A 25,196-nucleotide genomic window follows, 5' to 3' on the forward strand; every position below is an offset into this window, starting at 1 on the left:
CGTGCTGGAGACTGGCCCTTTGCCTAAGGCCTTGAATTCTACAGGAAACTTATTGCGCCGAGTGAGCACAATCAGCCTCATTTGGACGTCAGTTAACTCTGCGGCAGTGATTTCTGCCTTTACGTTGACATTTTGCTTGTGACACATCCTTGCAAAACGGAATACTTAAGCGAGAATACTTAAGCCCTCTCGAGTCCTGAAAAACGCTCCAAAATGTCAGTTTTCGGGGGCGCTATGGCGACCTTACATCTTATTGGGCGTTGTTCCAGCTCTGTTTCGAGCTGGACCGACGAATTGAGTGGTCACCGCTCCTGGTTGTGAAGCAGCCACTCAGGCTCCACCAGAGATTGCTGATCTTGAGCTCATAGACTGAGACACCTCTATGCAAGCACTATCGTGGAGTCTGTCCAATAATATGTGTCGTACTGAGTAGAAGGCATTTCGGAGACAACAGCTGCAGCGAGTTCAGAGATATACATAGTTCTAAACGCGGTATGGAAAGGGACTTTACTGGAGCAACTCGAGTTTTGGATGAAAGCAAGTGAGTGAAGCAGCCATCAGTCGTTTCGACGCGAACAAAAATGGCAGCACCATAGGCGCTCTACGATGCATCGCAAAACCCGTGGTACTGCAGTTTTGCCGCTGGATGAAATCTTACCCATCTTGGAATGCGAACTTCTTTCAGAATTGGATACCCGTTAAGAAAGTCACTTTGTGACGAGATCAGTCGTAAGAGGCTGGTCCCAGCTTAACTCTCGCAGCCAAATTTCTTGCATACAAATTTTGGCCCGAACAATGAATGGCAATAACCATCATGGTAGATCAAACATTTTGGCTGGGATAAAACCTTTCGTTCGGTGTAATTTGTTCCAGAAAGTCGGCCCTAATCAAGTGTTTTTTTGAAATACCTTGTAAAAGTTTCTTCTATTTTGAGCTCCACTTGCGCAGCGAAAAGCCTGCACTCTCAAGGGTACCGCGGAGCTCTTTGAAGTGGACTGCTACGTGTGGTTGCCAGCTAGAACATCATCGACATACATAAGGTTAGAAATTATGTCACTTGCGATGGTCCTTCAATGTCCCAGGTGTACGTTGTTAGTTTATTTAAAGGGCAATGAAACAACATACCTCCCTTCTTTATCCCTTGTGGTGGTTTGTTATCTTCACACACCGAGCTGTATTCCTTACCCGGCTTCACTGGAACATCCTCCATGTCCCAGTTCTTGGTAAGGATGCCGTCTAATTGAGATTCGGTGACAACCGTGCTGAGAAGGAAGATATTTGGCCCGCAAAGAATTCACCCGAATACGGCTAAGGAGTGTTCCGCAATCATTTGAAAGGAGGCCGCCTAAAATAATCGATGGAAGGATATCGGCGCCTATGAACACCTGGTAGAAATTCGGATCTGCTAATTAAATAGGGTGGAGGTCCCTCGATGACTTTTCGGGTATCGTTTAGGATGGGAGGTTTCCCCCCAAATGTGGTAATACATATGCGGAGGCTTCGATTTAGATTTGTGGCTTAACGAGGGAGCCTATAATAAATTTATAGCGCTTACGAGGTTGGGCAGCAACAGTTTGATTTACTCCCGAAACTTTAGCTGGTATGGATTCATAGGGGAACCTAAATAGGTTTAGTAACCGTTCTGATATAAAGGCCGCCACGGATCCGAAGTCAATCAAGGCTCGTGCTGAACACCTAATGCCCAAGTGGCAGCTCTCTATGAGCGACGTGCTCAGAAAGACTCCATGCGTATTCACGGCGAGGTAAGTTTGGGTGTACATGTGGGTTTTTGCAAAACAGTTCAGACAGAGTTTTTGTTGTTTGATACACTGTTCCCGGTCGGCAACCGACATATTTAGGAACCGGGGACACAAATGGATAGGATGGTTCTCCCTTGGACTGTGGATTTTCGGTGACCCTATTCTCAAAGTTATTGATAATCCGCGGCCCACTTTCAGGACGCGGGTCTTTGGTTGGTCACAGTCTATTGGAGGAACGCGGCATCCACTAGGAAGAGGCACCGGTGTGGAAGTTTCAGGAATTGGTTGAACGCTAGCTCCTTCAATTATTTCGTTTAGTGTTTTGGCGCGCATCGTTCAAAGACTGAGTCACAGTGGTCATACTTGGCTTGCATGACTGTCATCGCGTCTTTTTTTTGGAGGACAGGTTTGTTGGTCGCAACAACACTGCCACATAGACCAGGTACTAGTGGTTTGAAGGTGCATGCGCGATACACCACGTAGACTATCTACTACTACTACTATAGTAATATAGTAATACTATAGTAATATAGTACTACTATAGTAATATAGTACTACTATAGTAATATAGTACTACTATAGTAATATAGTACTACTATAGTAATATAGTAATACTACTATGCTATCGATATTAATCGTGGATATTCTCAATGTCGTTATGATCGAGGTTAATCCTCTTAAATGTTCTTCTCAAGGTAGTGATGTCAGAAAATGTGGGTAATTTATCCTCCAGATAGGTTATCCGAGAGGTTTTGATATGGCGTTGTTGTTACAAGACCACAGGTTATGTTTTGCAAGGGGCTTCAGGATGTGATCGTACATAGACTCGTACTTCACTCTGAATGTCTCAGATTTGGAACCACAAAAGTCCTACAAGGACTTCTCATCAGTGAGCTTGACAGGTGGTTGGTTGGCCAAACGCAAAAGAATTTTACTTCTTATAGATGGTGAAAAAAGAGGTAGATTAAAAGTTTAGATTTGCTATACTAACGAATTTGGCCAGCTCTCTTAAATGGAGTGGTTCTTTGTTAATAATTAATTCATTCAAATCTTTATAGTACTTAAATATTTTGAATTTGGATCGTATGATGTTAAGTTTTTGGCATTTTGACATTACATAGATCACATAAATTTTTACTTACAGCTTTAATTTTTTGAAAAAAAACCTTATCATATGTCGGGTCAACCATAAGTCTATTTAAAACTTTTATACTTTTGGCGTTCCATTTTAGATCATGTTGCCATAACTTTTTTGGTATATTTGGTAAGACCTTTATGAGGTTTGATCCCTTGATTACACTTATTCTTGTAGTCCTCATTCCAGTTGGATTCTAAAAGTTGGTTGACTTCCCTTGGGGCATCTTAGGGCGTCTATTGATTCTCCTTCGTTTACAGCTGTTTTGGCAATGAGGTCAGTCTTTTCGTTAATGTTAATGCTTGGCCAGGTACCCAAACTAGTTCTAGCTTTTTAACATCCGAATTCTCGATTGTGTTATTTGTCTCTTGAATCATGTACGCTTCTGACCTTTCTGAACGTTTTGGTACTTCGACTTAAGAAAGTCAATTTTGATTCCTGCAAGCTTACACTTAAAGAAGAGAGTGGAAACTTAAAATTGTGAGAAAAACCCGCTGGGCATTTCTAGTATCCCAATTCCACTTGAGACAGGCCCTATTGACCCATCTGTGGAAATTATATTTCATCCATTTCCAATATATTTCTCAAAGATTTCCCCATAAGGGCACGGAGTTCCTCAAATGAGTATTTATTTTTGCTTTTGCCTAGCACTTTTTCATTTACACAGATCTTGTGGAGAGGTAAAACAGGTCGCGTAGCTTGGTATTGTCGAAAAAGAACTGAAAGTCCTTTATCGAGTTGGAGTAGCTTGTTTCAGCCGGAGCTTAACTGATGACCTCGAAGAGCAGGGTGTTTTCTGCTTTCAGCTTGATCAATCCTTTGGCGGTGAGAAATGTGGCTCTGAACATCAGTGGCATCACACCGGCAAGAAATAAATTTCATGCTTGTTTGTACCAGGATGCATACCTACACATCTTCTCAAGGCTCCAGCCTAAGCAATCTCTAAGGTTTGGTTCAATTGTTATAGCATATTCCTGCTTGCTTCTTACACACGATTTGAAAAGGTTTGTACTGACTTTTCCAGACTTGGTCGTAGTAGCGCATTGAAGAATTCTTGAGCTGATCTTAGTATCAGCTTTAATCTTTTTGACATGCTCTTTATGTGACATGTTGACAGGTATGATCCTACCTATTAAAGTAACACTTTTTTAATTAGGTACAGCCACATTCTCTACGACTACATTCGCTACCTTTTTACATCCCCTACCGACATTAATTACAACCGATTCACTTGGGTTGAAAGAAAAACCAAGGCATAGTAGATTAAAGTCTGTGAGTTTGTTTTGCAAATTGTCAACCGTACTGTTGATTGCTTATCTTGACGAAATTATTTCGAAATCATCATAAAATTGCATAATCTGAGTGTTTTTATCATTGATTTGATGCAATCTTTTTGTGTATATGTTAAACAAGATTGGGGATCAGCAGGATCCTTGATGAATCCCGCCTTTTGCACCCTGTATTAAAGTTCCCAGTTTCAACACACGATTTGATAGAAAACTAAGAATCCAGTCTATAAAGGCTTTTGGAAACCTACAATTTTTCATAATCAATTTTAGGAAATTCAGATTTACACAGTTATACGCATTAGACAGGTCAACAACTGCTAGTACAACATTTAGCCTATTCCTTTTTCTTGAAGCTACACACATCATTTATGGACATCGCCGCTCTGTTTTCAGGAGGTATTTGCTGAATTAAAAATTCAAAAAGGGAATCTGATTTATCCAGATCGAACCTATTTAACTTTTCGTCCTGAGAGTTTATTAAATTTTTTTAAAACCTCCACGCAGTTTTCGTGTTTGCTTAGGTGTTTAATTCAGTTTTCTTCTTAAAAATAACTAGTTTTCTTAGCAAATTTGACTGTTTTTTTTCATTTGACTTGAGATTAACTGCATTCACATAACATTCATACGACGGATCACGACATGCTTTACTTTGACTATCAGAAAGTTCCTTGAAAAGTTGCTTTAGTTCATCATTCCACCATGCCATTGGAGTTTAGTTAGCTCCAAAACAATACGTGGCTGCCTTGACTTCACTCGTTATATTTTTAGTGAGGTTTGATACACTACCACATGACTTTATTTTTCCTAATTTGTTAAATAATCTCTTTTTTGCTTAGGACTTTATAGCTAAGCTTAAATCAGCATTTATTTTGTAATGAATTGGAAACGTATGGCTACCACCAAAGTATAAACTTTTACATGTCCATTCAGTACAGTGAATACCTTTGGTGAATGTCAAATCTAGCACTGATCCCGACACTGAGTCTATGTTTCTTTTAAAGGTTTATTGTTGTTTTTATACCCGTTACTCGTAGAGTAAAAGGGTATACTAGATTCGTCGGAAAGTATGTAACAGGCAGAAGGAAGCGTTTCCGACCCCATAAAGTATATATATTCTTCATCAGGATCACTAGCCGAGTCGATCTAGCCATGTCCGTCTGTCCGTCTGTCCGTATGAAAGTTATCCAACCCGTGAAACGGTTCCACTTATGAAATTTATAAACAAATTTTTGAATTCAATCTCAGCTATGTTACCCTTGCCTTCAGCGACATTGCCTTTGCCGTTGTTTAAGATTCTGCCTTTGCCCTTTCCATTCACTTCGAGGGCCGCGCTTGACCGTCCTGCTAAGATAAATAAACCAATCGTAAAGTAAACACAAGCTTCCGTTCGAAGCCCAAACTTTTCCGTTCAAAGCCCACAGTATTGCGTTCTAAGTTCAGAACATATTGCGTTCCGATTTTCAATCAAATTGCATCGGTCAGCATAATTTCATTTCACAACGAGATGCGACAGTTTCAGCATAAGCTTTTATTTTAAACAAAAATTAAAGTTCTGGAAGCTTAAGAAAAGGAAAGCTTCTGGCCGAGGTTCATTGGATAATTTTTTAGAATTAAGATTCAGTCCTATTTTACCCGAGACCGCGATCGGTTCACAATTTTTAAAAAGTGTCTTGTATTATTTGGATTTAAGAATAAAGGTTTATCACCCAAGTTTTAAAAATAAAAAATAAATTTTTTTAATTCATCTATTAACGACGAATTTAATTGGCGCCCAACGTGGGGCCGCGTTAATTAAAAAGTTCCAAAAATTATTTAGTGAAAAATAAGTTAAATATAAACGGAGCTCGCGCGGCCAACAACTCAACATTTCTAGTGGAGAAATTAAAAAATCCACCAAACATCACAATAAAGTGACAGTGGTCGTTAACAGTAATTAAATGAAAATTAATAAATGAAATAATCCATTTAAAGGTGAACTTTAAAAAAAGGGTGGACCAAAATCTTAAATAAAAAAAATACAAGAACACAAAATAAAGCAAAACCAGAAACGCACTAAACAAAAACAGTTAAACAAACCAGCTCTTACAACAACAACAACTAAATCACAAAACACTGAAACAGGAAAAATTAAAGAAGGAAGGAAGGGCATTCTATTGCCAATAATTTCTACTGAATCCAGGAAGAAAGATCAACCCACAACAATTTTCAATAAAAAAAAAATTAAATTAAAAATTATAATCTAAGATCAGGGAATTAAAAAATAAATAATATAAGATTTAAACATTGATAGAAAGTAAGATAGATTCACGATTTAATAAAAAATATTGAGAAACAATCTGGAAGATTTAATAAATAGCTTTGGTGAAATAAATCTAACCATGGCAACCGGAGGTTCAGCACCAAATTTTTCTGCAGGTAGTATAGCCACAGCAGGCGGCTTAACAGTGGAAGTAATAAATAGATTGATAAATGTTTAATTAAATGAAGTCAGCAGGAAAATAGAAGGTTTAGAAGGAAAGTTAGCCACAGATGCAAACACTGTGGAGAATTATAAAATACAAATAATCGACCCAACTATAAAATGCGATACAACACTTGAAGTGGTAAAATCTTTACCAAAATTCACGGGGGAACCAACACAATATGTAGGTTGGAGGGAAGCCGGAGAAACTGTAATGAGTCTCTATAAAATTCAAAGTGAACAATATTTTATCGCCTTAACAATTTTACGAAATAAAATTTTGGGAGCTGCCCATGATGCTCTTACCAATCATGGCACCGTTTTAAACTTTCGAGCAATTTTATTTAGATTGGACTTTATATATAGCGATAAACGACCAATACATATTCTCGAGTCAGAACTAAGTATCCTCAGGCAGGGACGAATGACAGTTACAGAATACTATAATGAGGTCAATAAAAAAATGACACTACTAATAAACAAAACCATAATGACATACGGAAAGGACAGCGTAATTGCCAAAGAATCAAACAAAACAATAAGGAGCAATGCTTTACGAATTTTTCTATCTATCTATCTATCTATCTCAGAAACTCTTTTCTCATTAAATCCACCAGATTTACCCAATGCTTTGGCAAAGGTCCAAGAACTAGAATCAAACAATTTCCGCGCTCAATTTGCAAACAGGTTTAATGGATATAAAAATGAAAATAAATATCAGGGAAACAACTTACGATTTTATCAAAAAAGACAGAACAATAATACTAATAAAACGGGAAATTATTGGAGTAATAACCAGAATTATAATTGGCCACAAATGGGAAATTTTTGGTAAAACGATAATCATAATAATAATCAAAAGCAACAAGCCGTCGAGCCAATGGATGTTGATCCATCGATTCAACTCCAGAATAAACCTAGTTACAATCGACAGCCAAATAATAATGGGCAGGCAAATAATAATCGAGGTAGATACAATAATAATTATTATCAAAATAATAATCGATCAAATTACTATCGCGCTAATCAAAATAAAGAGCAAACTCAAGCTCAGAAAAGGGAACCAGATGGAACTGTAAATCAGCCAGCTAATAAAATAACCAGATTAAACAATATCAACGAAGATCATTTTTTAGGACAGACCGAAAAATTAAGAAGCAGTTAAAGATTTTAATAGGTACAGGAGCCACTGCTTGTTATATAAAAAAGGGAATTTTCGAAAATAAAAACAAGGAAGAACGCTATAGTCGAGTACCTCGACTATCAGATACCCCTTACTCAAAGGGAAATGGAGATATGCAAGCAGCAATCAATCGATAGGTATTGACGACACCAATACATTTCAGTTAAAATTTTTTATCTAGCATGCAAATTGTGGGCGTCACAGGTTTTCGCGGTTTGTGGGCGTTAGAGTGGGCGTGGCAGTCTACTGAAACAAACTTGCGCTGCGTAAGAAGCTCAGGAATCTGTACGCCAAATCTCAATAGCCTAGCTCTCATAGTTTCCGAGATCTCAGCGTTCATCCGGACAGACAGACGGACAGTCGGACAGACGGACATGGCTAGATCGACTCGGCTAGTGATCCTGATCAAGAATATATATACCTTATGGAGTCGGAAACGCTTCCTTCTGCCTGTTACATACTTTCCGACGAATCTAGTATACCCTTTTACTCTACGAGTAACGGGTATAATGAGTTATCAATATACAAAAAGGTAACTAGAGTTCATGGGTATTCAATTATTAGGTATTACCATATTAAAAATATATTTGAAACAAGACAATTATTTTATGAAAACGAAGGATTAGAATCTGATCTGCTAATTGGATTTAATTTATTAAGAAAAATTGGAGCTATAATAAATATAGAAAAGGAAGTATTGGAATATAAAGGGAAAACAGAAAAGTTAAAATATTATGATAATGAGGAAAAAAATGAAATAAGTTTAATTGAAGAAAATAATATTCTTCCGTTAAAAGAATTTATTATAAAAAAATATTTTGATGAAAAAAATAGCGAAAACACAGATTCATTATTTGTGGAAAATAGTGAAAAAAGCTTGGGAATTCAAAATCCTGAGAGTGCCGACGAAGTAAATACCGTCAATAAAAATACAAATATCTTGGGAATTCCAAGTCCTGAGAGTGCCGACGAAGTAAATACCGTCAATAAAAATACAAATATCTTGGGAATTCAAAATCCTGAGAGTGCCGACGAAGTAATTACCGTCAAAAATCAAATTAATAAAAATCGTTTGAAATATAAAAACTTCAAGCCCGCCGTCGTTGAGTTATCCGACAAACAACAGATAAACAATATAGGTACTGATCAATTAGACGGACTAAAAGAAAAAATAGTTCTCTATATTGAAAAAGAGCATTCAAAGATAAATATGCAAATTCCTTTTAGAACAGACATAAAGGGGGAAATAAATCTTATTCACGACAGGCCAATATACGGGAAACAATATCCGTACGCTTTTTCTGTCACCGACTTCGTGAACAGCGAAATCAGTAGAATGTTAGCAGAGGAAATTATAAGGCCTAGTCGAAGCCCTTATAATTCACCAGTTCTGGTAGTACCAAAGAAAGGAGAAAATCAAGACGGAAGCCGTAAATTAAGACTCGTCATTGACTATAAAAATTTAAATAAAAATACCATACCTGACAGGTACCCAATGCAAGACCCATCAGTAATTCTATCTAATTTGGAAAAAGCAAGATATTTTTCAACAATAGATTTAGAATCAGGTTTTCATCAGATATTAATGAAAGAATCTGATGTAGAAAAAACATCCTTTTCAATAAATAATGGAAAATACGAATTTTTAAGAATGCCATTCGGACTAACAAATGCACCAAGAATTTTTCAGAGAGCAATGGACGACATCCTAAGAGAACAAATAGGGAAAACATGTCATGTCTACATGGACGACATTATAATATTCTCAAACTCGATTGAACAACATTATAAAGACTTAAACAAAATTATAAATATATTATTAAAGGCAAACATGAAAATCTCTTTAGAAAAATCAAGGTTTTTTAAACGTGAAACCAGTTTTCTAGGATACATCGTATCTTATAACGTCATCAAGACAGACCCAGAAAAAATTGACACCATAATTAAATATCCGCTTCCAAAAAATATTCGGGAACTAAGAAGTTTCTTAGGCCTTACGGGCTGTTATAGAAAATTTGTTTTAAATTACGCCTCTATAGCCAAACCTCTAACAAAATATCTTGGAGGTCATAATGGCAAAATTTCAAAAAGAATGTCAACAAAAATGTTAATTCAGCTGGATGACCCAGCTATTAAAGCTTTTAACGAGCTGAAAGAAAATCTCATTGCTCAAGTAGAATTAGTTCAACCGGATTATAATAAAAAATTTACCCTGACCACCGACGCTTCGGACGTCGCAATTGGTGCAGTATTATCTCAAAAAGGTAAACCAATTACTTTAATTCAAAAACCTTGACTAAAACGGAACAAGTTTATGCAACTAATAAGAAGGAACTTTTAGCCATAGTATGGGCTCCTAAAAATCTAAGAAACTACTTATACGGAGTGATTGGAATTGAAATCCAAACCGATCATCAACTATTATCTTTCGCAATCCCTGATAAAAATCCTAATATTGAAATGAAACGCTGGTACTCCTTCATAGAAAGTTTTACTCCTAAAGTCATTTATAAGCCAGGTACAACTAATGTAGTTGCAGACGCCTTGTCAAGAATTCAGATCAACAACTTAACTGACACTAACGAATCGGTCTCAGATCAAAACACTCAGCATTCAGCAGAGAGTAGTTTTGAGAATGTTATACAAGAAACCCGTAAACCCTTAAACCAGTTTAAGCAACAATTGCTATTAGCAACGGGGAGGTATACAATACATGAGTCGATTAACATATCAATCTTAAGAGATTATATTCCTCCTAATTTAACGGTAGGTATTCATTGTACTTTAGAGGACTTTTATAGAATTCAAAAACCACTTAAAGATAATTTTGTGAATAAATTTTTGTATACAAAAATATTTGTCCAAGATGTAGAAACTCCTGAGGACAGAGCACTTATAATCGAAGAAACACATTGCAGAGCACACAGGGGACTTGACGAAAATTATAAACAAATCAGTAGATTGTATTATTGGCCAAACTTACTTACAAAATTAAAAGAATATATAAAAAATTGTAAAATTTGCAATGAAAACAAATATAATTCCAATTGGAGAAGCCCCAATCCCGAGTAAAGAAGGCGAAAATTTACACATCGACATATATTACGCGCAAAGTCTTACTTTCATAACTTGTATTGACGCTTAGTCAAAATTTTTAGGAGTAAAAGAAATCCAAAATAAATTAAATATCGAAAACAAAGTAATGGAACTTCTTCAACAATTTTCTTCAACAACCAAGCTTTACCTCGGCCCAATTTAAATCTTTTGCACAAAGGTGCGGTTTAACTTTACATTACGCAGACCCGAGGCACAGCACCTCAAACGGACAAGTTGAAAGGGCACATTCTACACTAACAGAATTAGCTCGATGCATTAAATAAGAATTTAATCTAACCGACTATTTCGAAATAGTAATAAGAGCCGCTCAAGAATATAATCAGAGCATTCATTCTACAACGAACCAAAAACCTTTTGACGTACTATATAATAAAATAGAGCACGATAACATTCCTCAAATTTTAATAAATACACAAGAGAAAATGTTAGAAACACATGATGAAAACAGAAAAGAAAAAGTATATCATGTAGGACAGGTAATTTATGAAAAGAAACACGGGGAAAGAAATAAACTTAAAACTAGATATAAAAAACAAGTAGTTAAAGAAAATTTACCTAACAAAATAATAATCAACAATAGAAATAGAATTATTCACAAAGATAATATAAAATTCTAAAAATTTATATGTTACTTTTTTTTCCTTTTCCAGAAAATGTTTTATCAGGTGCTCATACTACACCTTATTTTATTAACAAAATCAGAAATAATAGACTATACAAGTCACGAGTATCTTTTATTCAAGGACAATAAAGACGTATTGACGTACGATTCATACGCAGAATTATTCCACGTAACTAACTTAAGTTTTTATAAAGAAATAATAAAATTGGAATCAGATAATATAAAAAGGGATACTAATAAAAGGTCACAATGGGAAATTAAATATGACATAGAAGTAATCGAATTAATTTTATCCCAATTAATATCAACTAGGTCAAAAAGGGGGATAAATGAGATAGGCACTGTGTGGAAATGGTTAGCTGGAACTCCGGATCATGATGATTTTATTAAAATACAGATTAAAATCGATGAATTAATTGAAAATAATAATAAGCAATTTATTATCAATTCCAAACTGTTTAAAGAAATAGAATCTCTTTCTGATGATTTTAAAAATGTTTTTATTGATCAAGATTTACCACTGCGAAAACATCGCTTACGATCTGCAAAATTTAATTGACACAATCACACTAGCAAAAATTGACGTTTTTAATACCAAAATATTAAACAATGATGACATTATGGAAATATTAAAACATGAACAAAAACCAGTAATTATCGCTGACTTAATGGACATCTCTGTTTTTAAAATCGCACTGCATAAAGAACTTGTAATAATTTATATAAAATACCCAATAATAAAAAACAGATGCGAAATATATTACGCTAGAGCGATTTCCCAAATCGATGGGAAACTAGTATTAAGCAATCAAGTCGCAAAATGCGCAAATATGTTTTATGAAATGTCTAACTTTAAGAACGAACTTTTTAATAATTATTGCACTTTAAATAATGAAAAAACTTGTTTTACCCGCTTATTAAATGGCAATAAATCCACTTGTAAAAAAATAAGAGAGAAAAATAAAAAAATAGACATCATACAAGATGGTGCCATTCTTATAAATGGTAACAATATTGTGAACAACTCTCATTTAAACGGTTCATTTTTGATAACATTTAATGGTACAACCGAAATTAATAATATTTCTTATACCAATTTGGAAAACAAAATTCTTTACTACTTAACTAAGAACCACTTCAAAAATTATGAAATATCCGATTACATATTATCAAATAACTCAGAACTTTCTTTAGATAATATAAATATTTTAAATCCTTTCATTAAAATTAATAATACCAAAATATCACTTACCTTTATATTATTAATTTTAATCATTATATATTTGATTTTTTACTTATTATAAAATACAAAAATGTCATATTATTTGTAACCAAAAAACAACGGCCAGAACCAGAAAAACCTATTAACCAAGAAAATTTTTTAACAGAGTTAAGAGATCAATTAAATGAATTGCATATTGAATCGGGACGATCCATTTTAGAAGGGGGAGAGTTATCTAACCCGTGAAATGGTTCCACTTATGGAATTTATAAACAAATTTTTGAATTCAATCTCAGCTATGTTACCCTTGCCTTCAGCGACATTGCCTTTGCCGTTGTTTAAGATTCTGCCTTTGCCTTTGCCATTCACTTTGAATGCCGCGCTTGACCGTCCTGCTAAGATAAATAAACCAATCGTAAAGTAAACACAAGCTTCCGTTGGAAGCCCAAACTTTTCCGTTCAAAGCCCACAGTATTGCGTTCTAAGTTCAGAACATATTGCGTTCCGATTTTCAATCAAATTGCATCGGTCAGCATAATTTCATTTCACAACGAGATGCGACAGTTTCAGCATAAGCTTTTATTTTAAACAAAAATTAAAGTTCTGGAAGCTTAAGAAAAGGAAAGCTTCTGGCCGAGGTTCATTGGATAATTTTTTAGAATTAAGATTCAGTCCTATTTTACCCGAGACCGCGATCGGTTCACAATTTTTAAAAAGTGTCTTGTATTAATTGGATTTAAGAATAAAGGTTTATCACCCAAGTTTTAAAAATAAAAAATAAATTTTTTTAGTTCCGTTGCCTTATACGAAGCGCAAGTTTGTTACGCGAATATGCCACGCCCACTCTAACGCCCACAAACCGCGAAAACCTGTGACGCCCACAATTTTTATGCTAGATAAAAAATTTTAACTGAAATGTATTGGCCTCAACAACACCTATCGATTGGTCCAAAAAAAAACTTGCCACGCCCACTCTAACGCCCATAACGCTTAAATCTGTATACCGCCGGTAGGTGACGCATTTTAATCTCGCTTTGCTACTTGCATATCTCTATTTAGCTGAGTAACGGGTATCTGATAGTCGAGGTACTCGACTATAGCGTTCTTCCTTGTTTTAATTGTTTTTTAAGGATTGAGTGTTATACTAAATAACTTTGATACTCATTGTGTGAAGTTACAAGAATCTCTGCCATCACTTTCTCTTGCGGTAATTTGGCTATTTTGATTATTATCTTTTGTAGCTTTGATCAGATCTATGATTTCGTTAGATACAATGAATTTTATCCTCAGTGGATAGACCAGGGAAAAAAGGAACATGGTCAGATGTGTCATTTGTATACGGTTCCAAATGGAAGTGAGGTTTCTGCACCGGAACTGTATTTTTGAAAACTGCATTTTCCTTGAGTTCCTTGTTCTGTGTCTGACTATCCTGTTTGTTGACGGGAAGAAAGTTACCATCATAATTCTCCAGGAGAGAGAAATTTTGAGATACTGAGTAAGTACTTAATACCTCCTTCCTAGCAACCTTCTTGATTGTCATAACTTTATTAATGTCCTGCTCCTTCGCCCATATTGTAAAAATTTGTCTATCCTTGGCACTGTGGTTTTTAGCATTACTCAGAATGCATTCAAGCACCGAGCAGGTACCAAGACATGCCTTGTCACCACATTTCTTACAGCGTTCTGATGACTTGCATTTGTCAAAGTCTACCAAACTTAAAGCACTGACGCACTTTCGTTATGTAGTGTAGTGTAGTGTATACCTTCAACGAACAGATTTTAAACAGAACAGTCTTCTCAGGTAAATCAGCTCCATCGAAGCTGACCTTAACGATCTCGGTTGGTGTCAAGTTGTACTTAACACCCAATTCGATCTCAACACTCAAGAATATCCAGTTTGTGGGAACATCCCTAATAACTCCTAGTGGTGAAGAATAAAAACGTTTTATTTCCCAATTTGAGTGTACTGTATTTCAATGATTAACTTTGTCACATTTTCTTGTATGTCCGATGCTTTCCGTTGTAGTCTTAACACTAAGTCCTAAAAAATCTCTAAAGTGTGACGCAGCACCAAAATACATTAAAAAGGCCAAAGTTAGTATTTCATATACCAAAGAGAATAAGATTCAAAATTAAGTAACGGCTGTAATGCGTTCATCAACATCCCGGGCCGCCCTGAAACAATGTTTCAGAAATAGGCAGTACAGCTAACTTGGTGATAGGCCGGATCGTCTCTCCAGTAGACGTCTTAAGTTTTACAGCGCGTACAAGTCCATCTGGTCCAGGATGAGCTTCCACTACACGGGCTAGTATCCAAGCAGCTGGAGGGAGATTTGAGTCCTTTACGAGGACTACATTGTCTACTGCGATGTTGCGTTCCTTGTTGTTCCACTTTTGACGTTGCTGTAGGGATGTCAAATACTCTTGATGCCAGCGTTTCCAAAACCCTTGATACATCGATTGCAAGTGCTGCCAATAGTCCAGACGATTGATCGGTAAATGAGTCAGATCTCCCTCTGGAACATTTGTGAATGGGCGCCCAATTAAAAAGTGGGCCGGAGACAAGTAGGTGATGTCAGTGTCAGGTGTGTAGCATAGCGGTCGCGAGTTTACTACTGCACTGATCTGAGCAATTAGAGTTCGCATTTGTTCACAGGTTAGAACAGTTTTTCCTACAACTCGACGCAGATGTAGTTTGACGGAACGTACTGATGACTCCCGATTCCCTCCCCAATGTGGCGAATGGGGAGGTATAAAACTCCATTTGATTCCATCATTGGCCAGCGATTGTGTTAGATTGCGTTGATGCCTCTGCGAAGATAGAAGTTGCTGCATCTCATCTAATGCCCGTTTGGCACCAACAAAATTCGTCCCGTTGTCGCTGAAGATTTGTGAGCATTTTCCTCGAAGGGACATGAAACGCCTAAGACATGCCAGGAATGTGTCTGTGCTGAGATCGGTTGCCAGTTCCAAATGTATGGCGGATGTCACAAGGCAAACAAAGAGGCATATGTAGCCCTTAGTTTTTCGGGGATTGCGCCCTCTCCTTTCCTTAAGTATAAATGTGGGAAAGGAAAAGAAGACAAGGAGTGGTCATGTTTACAACAGCTCTGCCTAAACTTATTTTACTTTATTTACATTAAGGTATATTCAAATCTGTTAACGTAAAATTATCGCTTGCAACTCTGTTAAAATATTATATTCGATACCGCACGAAAAGAATCGTCGCATAGAGTACTCGCTTTTGCTTTCTGTTTTTCCGAGGAAGAAGATGTAAAACGGATTATCTTATTGTCTATCAATTAAATAAAGTCATTAAACTTAATTGTTGAGATTATCTTTGAACCATCACCGGCGATCCTACAAATTTGGTGTCAGAAGTGGGATTTACTTGGAAAAAGGGCAGAAAAGCGGACGTGCCACACAGATTCATTAAAATCAGAGTGCGGACAACATTGTTCTAGAAGGAGGGAAAGCAGTTCACTGGCAGATCGTATACACCTGAGAGGTAAAGTAAGGTGCGCAACCTGCGCAAAGGTTCTGCAAGTGAGCGAGGAGGCGTCAAAATCTTGCTTTGGGAAAGCGCAAATTGGGTGAAAAAGCCTGAAAAGCAGCGTCACCTTGGCCACAGGGTGTGTCGTGCCAAAGAAGGAAGACTTGAGACTACCAGCAAGTACCAGAACTGCGCTGTTCGCAGAAGAGGACAGTGAGCGATCTGGATCATTTTTTTTTTGGTTTTTTTTTACCTATAACCTATAATATTTCACAAAATTTAACCATTAAGTTAAGTACAATAATTTGTTATAATTGAAAAATTTCTACTATATGTAACCAGAGAGTTACAACGAGTACAGAATGCAGAGGGAAGAAATTTTGTCGCTTAACGTAAACGAGCTAAAAGAGCAATTATCACAGCTTAATTTAGCTACAAGAGGTAGAAAGCAAACATTGCAGGACAGACTTCTCGACCACTACAACTTACCGGCTGACGACATCGAAGATGAGGAATCTGACTACGGGGATGCAAGTTCAATGCACAACCCAAGACCCAAATCAGACGAAGGCCGTAGTTTATTTACACTGCGCGACATTGAGGACTCACTTTCTCAGTTTAATGGTTCGAGCCAGCCGTCTGCTCACAGCTGGATCCAAGAGTTTGAAGATAATGCCGCAGCAGTCCAATGGAATAGTCTTCAAATGTTTATCTATTCGAAGCAATTGTTAAAGGGAGCAGCTAAAATATTTGTTCGAAGTCAGCCAGGTATTTCCAACTGGTCAACTCTCAAGCGAGCTTTAGAAGCTGAGTTCGGCTCAGAGGTATCGGCAATTGAAGTCCACCGAACATTAAAAAACCGGCGAAAAGGCCCAAATGAGGATTACAAGGAGTATCTCTATTCACTCATGGAAATAGGAAAGCCTGTCAATCTGGACGACCCCAGCCTTATAGAGTACTTCATCGAAGGGATACCCGACTCGAGAGCCAACAAAAGCAACTTATACCAGGCCAGGACTCTGCAGGAACTGAAGGAGCAAAGGTATATGAGAAAATTCGCTGCAGTCGCCCTCAATTGCTTAATACGGCTAAATCTCATTATACCAATGAAGACAAGAAACCTGATGTGATCAAACAGCATTCCAAAAAATGTTTTAAGTGTGGTGATCCTTCGCATTTTGCCAGGGAGTGTAAACAGGCCATTAAATGCTACAGATGCGAACAGCTTGGCCACAAGGCATCGAATTGTCCAATTGTTTAAGGAAATTTCCTGTAATGGCGTTCGATTTTCCGCTTTGATCGATACAGGCTGTGATCTTTGCCTTATCCTTGATGACGTAGTTGAGAAGCTAGGAAATATCGAGCTTACATACGAAAAACACTGTTTATTGGGTATTTGTAACAGCGAGCTAAATACGCTTGGCAGTTTCGCAACCACAGTTGTGGTAGACAACGCTTGTTTGGACTTAAACTTTCACGTTACCAGCAGAAATGATATTAAGTACTCAGCAGTCATCGGGAATAGCGTCCTGAAGCTGGTGGACTTGATATTCTCAGAGAATTCGGTAACATTTCAACAAAAAGGGAACCACAACATCCTGGAATCTTTTGCCGGAGAGAAAGCAGTCCAGTCTGAGTTACACATATTCCAGGAATACCCCCAGATGTGTCTTTTTGCTGAAGGTGAGGATCCCGAGATCGACGTCGCTCACCTGGAGAGACCAATTGCTAAAACTGTAAGAGATTTGATCAACAACTACAAGCCAGAGAAGAAAAAGGACAGTCCCATTCAGATGAAGATATTGCTAAATGACGAATACCCAGTCTATGAACGCCCTCGGCGCATTTCACCTGCAGACAAGACAATTATCGACAACCAGGTAGAGAAATGGTTAGAAGAGAAGATTGTCCAACCAAGTTCGTCTGAGTATGCCTCGCCGGTTGTCTTGGTACCGAAAAAGGATGGCAGCAAGCGCCTTTGCTGCGATTATAGACGACTAAACGCTAAGATTGCCAAGGATCATTTTCCGATGCCACTTATAGACGATGTCATTAAAAAAATTGCAAGGAAACAGCCTCTTTACAACACTTGACTTAGCGAATGAATTTTTCCATGTACCAGTTGAGCAAAATTCGAGAAAATATACATCTTTCGTGACACATGCAGGGCAATTCGAGTTTTTATATGTCCCTTTTGGAATTTCGAACTCACCAGCCGTATTTTCAAGATACATTTATGCGATTCTACTAGATATGGTGTAAGATGGTACAGTCGTAACATACATGGATGATCTCATTATTCCCTCTAAGAATGTAAATGAAGGAATACAAAAGTTAGAGCGTGTCCTAAATCGAGCTTCGGAGTTTAACTTGAAAATTAAGTGGAGCAAATGCCAGTTTCTCAAGGGAAAGGTAGACTTTTTGGGGTACATTGTCGAAGGAGAGACCATAAGACCGTCAGAGGCCAAAACTCAAGCAGTCAAGAACTTTTCAATTCTACATGACCGAAAGAGTCTTCAGCGTTTCCTTGGACTAACATCCTATTTTAGGCGATTCATTGCAGATTACGCGTTGAAAGCCAAACCACTTTCCGACTTGCTTCGTAAGGAAATTCCTTTCCGATTCGCCGAAGAACAGCTTGTAGCATTTGAGCAACTAAAAGTAGCATTGATATCTGCACCGGTGTTACGTTTATATAATCCTAAAGCTCAAACGGAGATACACATTGACGCTTCTATGCACGGTTACGGGGGTGTTCTTCTGCAAAAAGATCCGGACGATCAACAGTTGCACCCTATTTAATACCTAAGTCGAAAGACGAAGCCAGCTGAAGAGAAATACCACTCTTACGAGCTCGAAGTGTTGGCTATAGTTGAGGGTTTAAAAAAATGGCGTGTCTATTTACTTGGGATAAAGTTCAAAATTATAACCGACTGCAACGCATTTGCTTTAACGATGAAAAAGCGTGGAGAAGTTCCTCTAAGAGTGGCACGGTGGGCATTGTTTCTCCAGGATTATGACTATGTCATCGAACATCGAAGCGGCAGCAAAATGCGTCACGTAGACGCCTTAAGTCGTGTTTCATGTCTAATGTTGGAAGACACTTTGCATCACAAGTTGCAGGAAGCACAGTCGCAGGATGAATGGGTTCGGGCAGTAATGGCCTCCCTCGAAAACAGCACATATGGTGACTTCTTTATTAAGCATGGCATATTGTACAAGGATCCTGTCAAAGAACTGATTGTGGTGCCGACATTAATGGAGGAAGAAATCATTCGTATGGCCCATAAGCAAGGACATTTCTCAGTAAAAAGAACTCAAGAGGCTGTCGAGAAGACATTTTACATACCGAACTTATCGAAAAAAGTAATAAGAGTGGTCAAGAGTTGCGTCGAATGTATTATTTCTGAAGGCAAGGCAGGCAAAAAGGAAGGTTTCTTAACACCCATTAACAAAGATGACAAGCCGTTGGAAACATATCATGTTGATCATGTAGGACCAATAGAGCAGACCAGCAAGAACTACAACTACATTCTCGTCGTGATCGATGCGTTCTCTAAGTTTGTCTGGCTCCACCCGACAAAAAATACAACCGCTGAAGGAGTTATCGATCGACTTACCCGTCAAGCGGCAGTGTTTGGAAACCCTAAGCGCATAATATCAGATAGAGGGGCAGCGTTTGTTGCAAACACATTTAGGCAATACTGCGACGAGAACGGGATACAGCATCTAATGATAGCCACTGGAGTTCCCCGAGGGAATGGTCAGGTGGAGCGAATCCATAAAATCGTAATCCCAATGTTGGCCAAGCTTTGTCAAGAGAAATCGTCCAGTTGATATAAACATCTAGAGGTTGTGCAGCAAGTAATGAACAGCACACCCCCAAGAAGCACGAAACTATCACCCTTCAGGATATTAACAGGGGTTGAAATGAGGACCAACAAACTATCCGAGCTCAACACGTTCCTTGAAGACGCCGCTATCGAAGAATTGGACCAAGAGAGAGAGACCGTTCGTATGGAAGCGAAGAGTAACATCTCCAAAATTCAGCAAGAGAATCGTAGGTCCTTTAACAAGGGTCGTAAGAAGGAGCTGAATTACAAAATCAACGAACTCGTCGCCATAAAGCGCACACAGTACGGGACCGGCTTAAAGTTAAAACCAAAATTTTTTGGACCTTACAAAGTAGTCAGGACTCTTCCCCATGGCCGATATGACGTGGAGAAAGTTGGTGACCATGAAGGTCCAGGGAAAACATCAACCGTCGCTGAATATATGAAGACATGGAATCCTCAGTCAGACTCAGCAGAAGAACCATCAATCGAGCCGAATGATGAATCAGGATGGCCGATTGTGGGAAAGGAAAAGAAGACAAGGAGTGGTCATGTCTACACAACAGCTCTGCCTAAACTTATTTTACTTTATTTACATTAAGGTATATTCAAATCTGTTAACGTAAAATTATCGCTTGCAACTCTGTTAAAATATTATATTCGATACCGCGCGAAAAGAATCGTCGCATAGAGTACTCGCTTTTGCTTTCTGTTTTTCCGAGGAAGAAGATGTAAAACGGAATATCTTATTGTCTATCAATTAAATAAAGTCATTAAACTTAATTGTTGAGATTATCTTTGAACCATCACCGGCGATCCTACATAAATGGTCCAGCGTAATCACAGCCTGAGTGCTGGAAGGGTAAAGCTTCTGTTATACGGATGCCTGGTAGATCGGCCATGAATTGGTGCTCCGTGAGTTTCCGTTGGCGAAAGCATTTGATGCAGTTGTGAACCAGATTTCTTATCAGGTTGCGCGCACCAAAGATCCAGTACTTTTGACGAACAATAACAAAAAGTGCAGAAACTCCTGGATGAAGATTTGTCGTATGCTCGTGTTCCAAAATCATTCTTGTGATGCGGCTCGACTTGGGAAGCAGTATAGGGTGTTTTACATCAGCTGGTAATTGTGAGTTGTCCAGTCGTCCACCAACTCGAAGAAGGCCATCCTTGCAGATAATCGGCGAGAGCTTCACCAACTGGGAGCGGCTATGAAGTGGCTTGTTTTCCGTCAGTAGTTTACGGTCTTCCATGAAACATTTCTGAGCCTCTTGCAGGCAAAGAATGCGAGCAGCCTGAATCTCCTCAAAGGTGAGCATCTTTCCATTTGCCAGCGTTGCAGATTTAATGACCTTGGTCTTTTGGATGAAGCGTAAGGCGTAAGCTACAACGCGTACCAGCTTTGTCCAGGACGAGACGCGTTGAGTTAAAGCTTCGATTGGTGACAATGAGGAAGTTTCCTGTGCGGTTAATGCAGTGGTCTTCACTTCCTCTTTTCCATGGTTTTCTAAAAGGGAAGAACAGAACTTTTTAGAGGTCAACTTTACCGCAAGCATTTCTGGATCTTGCAGCCATGAAGGTCCCATCCACCATAGGTCGAAATGGATAAAGTCCGAAGCAAGCATTCCTCGTGTGGCGCAGTCCGCCGGATTCTCTTTTGTGTTTACGTGATGCCATGCGTTGCGCGGTAAGGCTTCGAGTATTTCTGAGGTTCTGTTGGCTACAAATGTTTTAAGCTTAGATGGTGGATGTGATAGCCAGGCCAAGACTATGGTTGACTCACACCACGCATGTACTTCAATGTCCTTGTGTTGTAGCGCAGCCTTGACTGACAAGAACAGTCGGCTCAGTAGCAAAGCGCCACACAGTTCGAGATGTGGTAGAGACTGCTGCTTTAGCGGAGCAACTGTGGTTTTTTCTGCAATGAGTGGAACTGATACGGTGCAATCAGCTCGCACTACTCTGCTATAGATGACTGCGGAATATGCCTTGATGGATGCATCTGAAAATCCATGCAGTTCGATGTGATCTTCATTGTTTTGGACAAACCGTGGCAGGCGTAGGTCGCGAAGGATGTGTAGGTCGTTACGGCATTTATTCCACCAGTCCGCCATTTTTGGAGGAAGCTCCGTGTCCCAGCCGAGGTCGTGTAGCCACAATTCTTGGAACAGAATTTTAAACTGCACTACCACTGGCGACAGAATACCCAGCGGGTCAAAGATGGGTGCCACATCTGACAGCACTTGGCGTTTGGTGTTGTGCGGATTTGTTGTGAGGCAAACCTTGTAGGATAACATATCCTCTTTTGGATCCCAGTGAATGCCAAGAACCTTTGCTGTAGAATTGGATCCTTTGCCTTGTACTTCGGTTGTAGCGAGAGATCTGTCAGCGACAAGTGATGAATTGGAAACCCATTTACCAAGTTCCATGCCTGCACATTTCATCAACTGGATCAACTCATTTTGATTGCGAATGAGCTCCTCCTCGGTATGTGCTCCGGTCAGTGCGTCGTCCACATAGAACTGCTCCTTCAAGATCTTTGCAGCGGTAGGAAAGTCGTGTTGATGGTCGTGAGCTAACTGATCCAGGACCCTCACTGCCAAAAATGGTGCGCAGGATGTGCCGTATGTTACCGTGGACAGTTCACAGTGTTTAATAGGAGTCATTTCATCTTCTCTCCAAACAATTCGCTGAAAGCCACAATGGTTGGCAGCCACCCAGATTTGTCGATACATTTTGACAATATCTGCTGAAAATACGAACTTGAACATTCTGAAACGCATACAAATCGAGAAAAGGTTTCGTAGAATGCTGGGTCCAATGTGCAGAGCTTCGTTTAAGGACCGTCCATTCGTGTCCTTGAATGAGCCGTCAAATACGACGCGTAATTTTTGGGTAATTACAGGATGATGTGGCAAGTAAAAGCTCGGATTTTTTTTAATGTCTTCTGGCGATAGTTCTCGCATGTGGCCCAACTCAAGATACTCACGCATAAATTGTACGTACTGTGAATGCAGATTGGGGTCTTTCTTTAGGCGGCGCTCTACACCCCTGAATCTTGTTAGCGCTCCCTGTAAAGTATCCGAAAACTGTTCCATAGAGGTTTTGAACGGAAGTTCGACGATGTAACGCCCCTTAGAGTCCCGAGTGTGCGTCTTCACAAAGTGCTGCTCAACTTCATCGTCCTCCGGTTTCCCATGGAATTCCTGGTTGACATCCTCCAGCTCCCATAAGCGTCTTAGCGATTCGTCAATGTCAATAGCCGTGTGCATTGTTGTTGTAGATGAACATCCGGTAGTAACGATAGATGTGATGACCCATCCAAATATGGTCGAAATGGCGATGATGTTGCCCTGGTTGTCGAACATCTTTTGACCGGTGAATACGGTCCAAACGTAGTCGCTGCCCAGGAGTATATCAACTGGCGCCAACGATTGATAGTCAGAATCCGCAAGCTCAAAGCCAGCGAATGCCTTGAGTGCTGAGGCGGCGATATCATGTCTTGCCAACGTGGAGGTAATTTTGCTGAGTACGTGAGCACGCACCTTCATTGTGTGATCTGAGATCCTTGACTGCAAGTCCAGTGTGCTGCAGCCTCTAGTTGTCTCAGCCTTGATTGACGAGATTCCGGTAACCAAAATTCGTGACGGTGAGCGTGCCAGTCCGAGCGCCTGTACGCACCGCTCGGAGATGTACGACAGTTCCGAGCCACTGTCCAAAAGCACCCGACAGGTAGTGTGCGATCCTGTTGCGTTTCTTACAAAGACTAGAGCTGTTGGCAATGCACTTTTTCGTAGCCCTTGTGGCTGTGTTGCGGTTGTTGATCCGTTGCAGAAGGATTCAGCTGTGGGAGCCACTTGTGCCCGTGCGATATGGCTGATAGTGACGGTAGCATCTTCGGGAGCGCTTGGGATGTGTCTTTCATCATCTCGTGAGTGTGTCGCAGCGACAGCGGCTTGCGAACCAAGAATATCTGCATGTAGCAGAGAGTGGTGACGATTGTGGCAAAACTTGCATGTGAATTTGGATTCACACTTTCGCGACACATGCCCAGGCTTAAGGCAGTTAAAAAACAGTGATTTTGCCTTAACAAATGTGCGTCTCTGCTCGATTGACAATTCACAAAACTTTGAGCAGGCGTAGACCTTGTGCTCCTTCGAGTTACACTTCACACAAGTGTTTGCTTCCATCGATACTAAAGCGTGTGACGATCGCTTTGCCTTGCCATGTTGTGGGCCAACCTTGGAGTCTATGTCTGATTCACTTTTGCTGAGCTCAAATTCCTCGCAACGTCGGTCTAAAAACTTGAGTAGATCATCCACAGACGGAGATTCCAGTTCCCGGCTTCCTTCGATCCATTTGCGACGGGTTTCCGCGTCGATCTTGGCTAGGATGAAGTGTATAATCCAGCAGTCCCTATTAGTTTGCCCTGCTGCATACAGGCCGCGTACAATTTCGGTGGCTCCGTCCGTCACTGTAGGAGACACAGTTTTGGGCGCTTTGTGGGCGTTTGAGTGGGCGTGGAACATTGCTGAACAAACTTGCGCTGTAATATAGAAATAACCTCAGAGCACTTCTCATACTCTTTCTCTACCTTGTCCCAGAGAGCCTGTATCTGCTGAAGTCTGACCTCATTAGTGTGAACTTCTGGTATTACCCTAGCTTTGAATTCAGTTCAGTATGTAGTTGGATAGAATAAATCATAAACTAAACCGGAAGGGATAAATGCGAAACATGTAAAGTCGGAACGCTGCTTGAGCTTTTAATTAGGACACTTCGAAGTAATATATATTTATATATACATATTCGCATTTATCCCTTCCGGTTCTGTTTATGATTTATTCTATCCAACTACATATTATTTTCAGTTCTAAGTTTGGAAAATGTATCTAGTTTCTTGTTACCGACGTCCCAAATGCAGTGCAGTGTAAACGGCCTGTCTTAGCCATTATGCGACGCGTTGCAGTACGGAATGCTCGGAACCCCAAGTGTGCCAAGTAGGTAGAGTGTGTGTTTTAATTTTAAAAAAGAAACAAAATCTTAAAACAAACCGGCGGTTTAATGCCGGCAAATTTTTTGTT

The 25,196-nt window shown here is 39.2% G+C and overlaps 2 protein-coding genes across 2 annotated transcripts; both read right to left on the minus strand.

The window, feature by feature from the left end:
* Window positions 1–250: 250 nt before the first annotated feature.
* LOC139353947 (uncharacterized) lies at window positions 251–15,705 on the minus strand. The gene is made up of 3 exons (XM_070998148.1): window positions 15,002–15,705; window positions 1,126–1,262; window positions 251–369 (listed from the first exon to the last, which is right to left on the minus strand). Exons 1-3 carry the CDS (start codon window positions 15,703–15,705, stop codon window positions 251–253), a joined length of 960 nt encoding a protein of 319 aa, XP_070854249.1.
* Window positions 15,706–20,933: 5,228 nt separating this feature from the next.
* LOC139353948 (uncharacterized) lies at window positions 20,934–24,644 on the minus strand. Its single transcript, XM_070998149.1, has one exon. The coding sequence runs from the start codon at window positions 24,642–24,644 to the stop codon at window positions 20,934–20,936; it is 3,711 nt and encodes a 1,236-aa protein (XP_070854250.1).
* Between the last annotated feature and the right edge of the window lie 552 nt (window positions 24,645–25,196).

The sequence above is a fragment of the Drosophila suzukii genome (assembly GCF_043229965.1).
Source record: "Drosophila suzukii chromosome Y unlocalized genomic scaffold, CBGP_Dsuzu_IsoJpt1.0 scf_Y1, whole genome shotgun sequence".
Taxonomy (NCBI): Eukaryota; Metazoa; Arthropoda; class Insecta; order Diptera; family Drosophilidae; genus Drosophila; species Drosophila suzukii.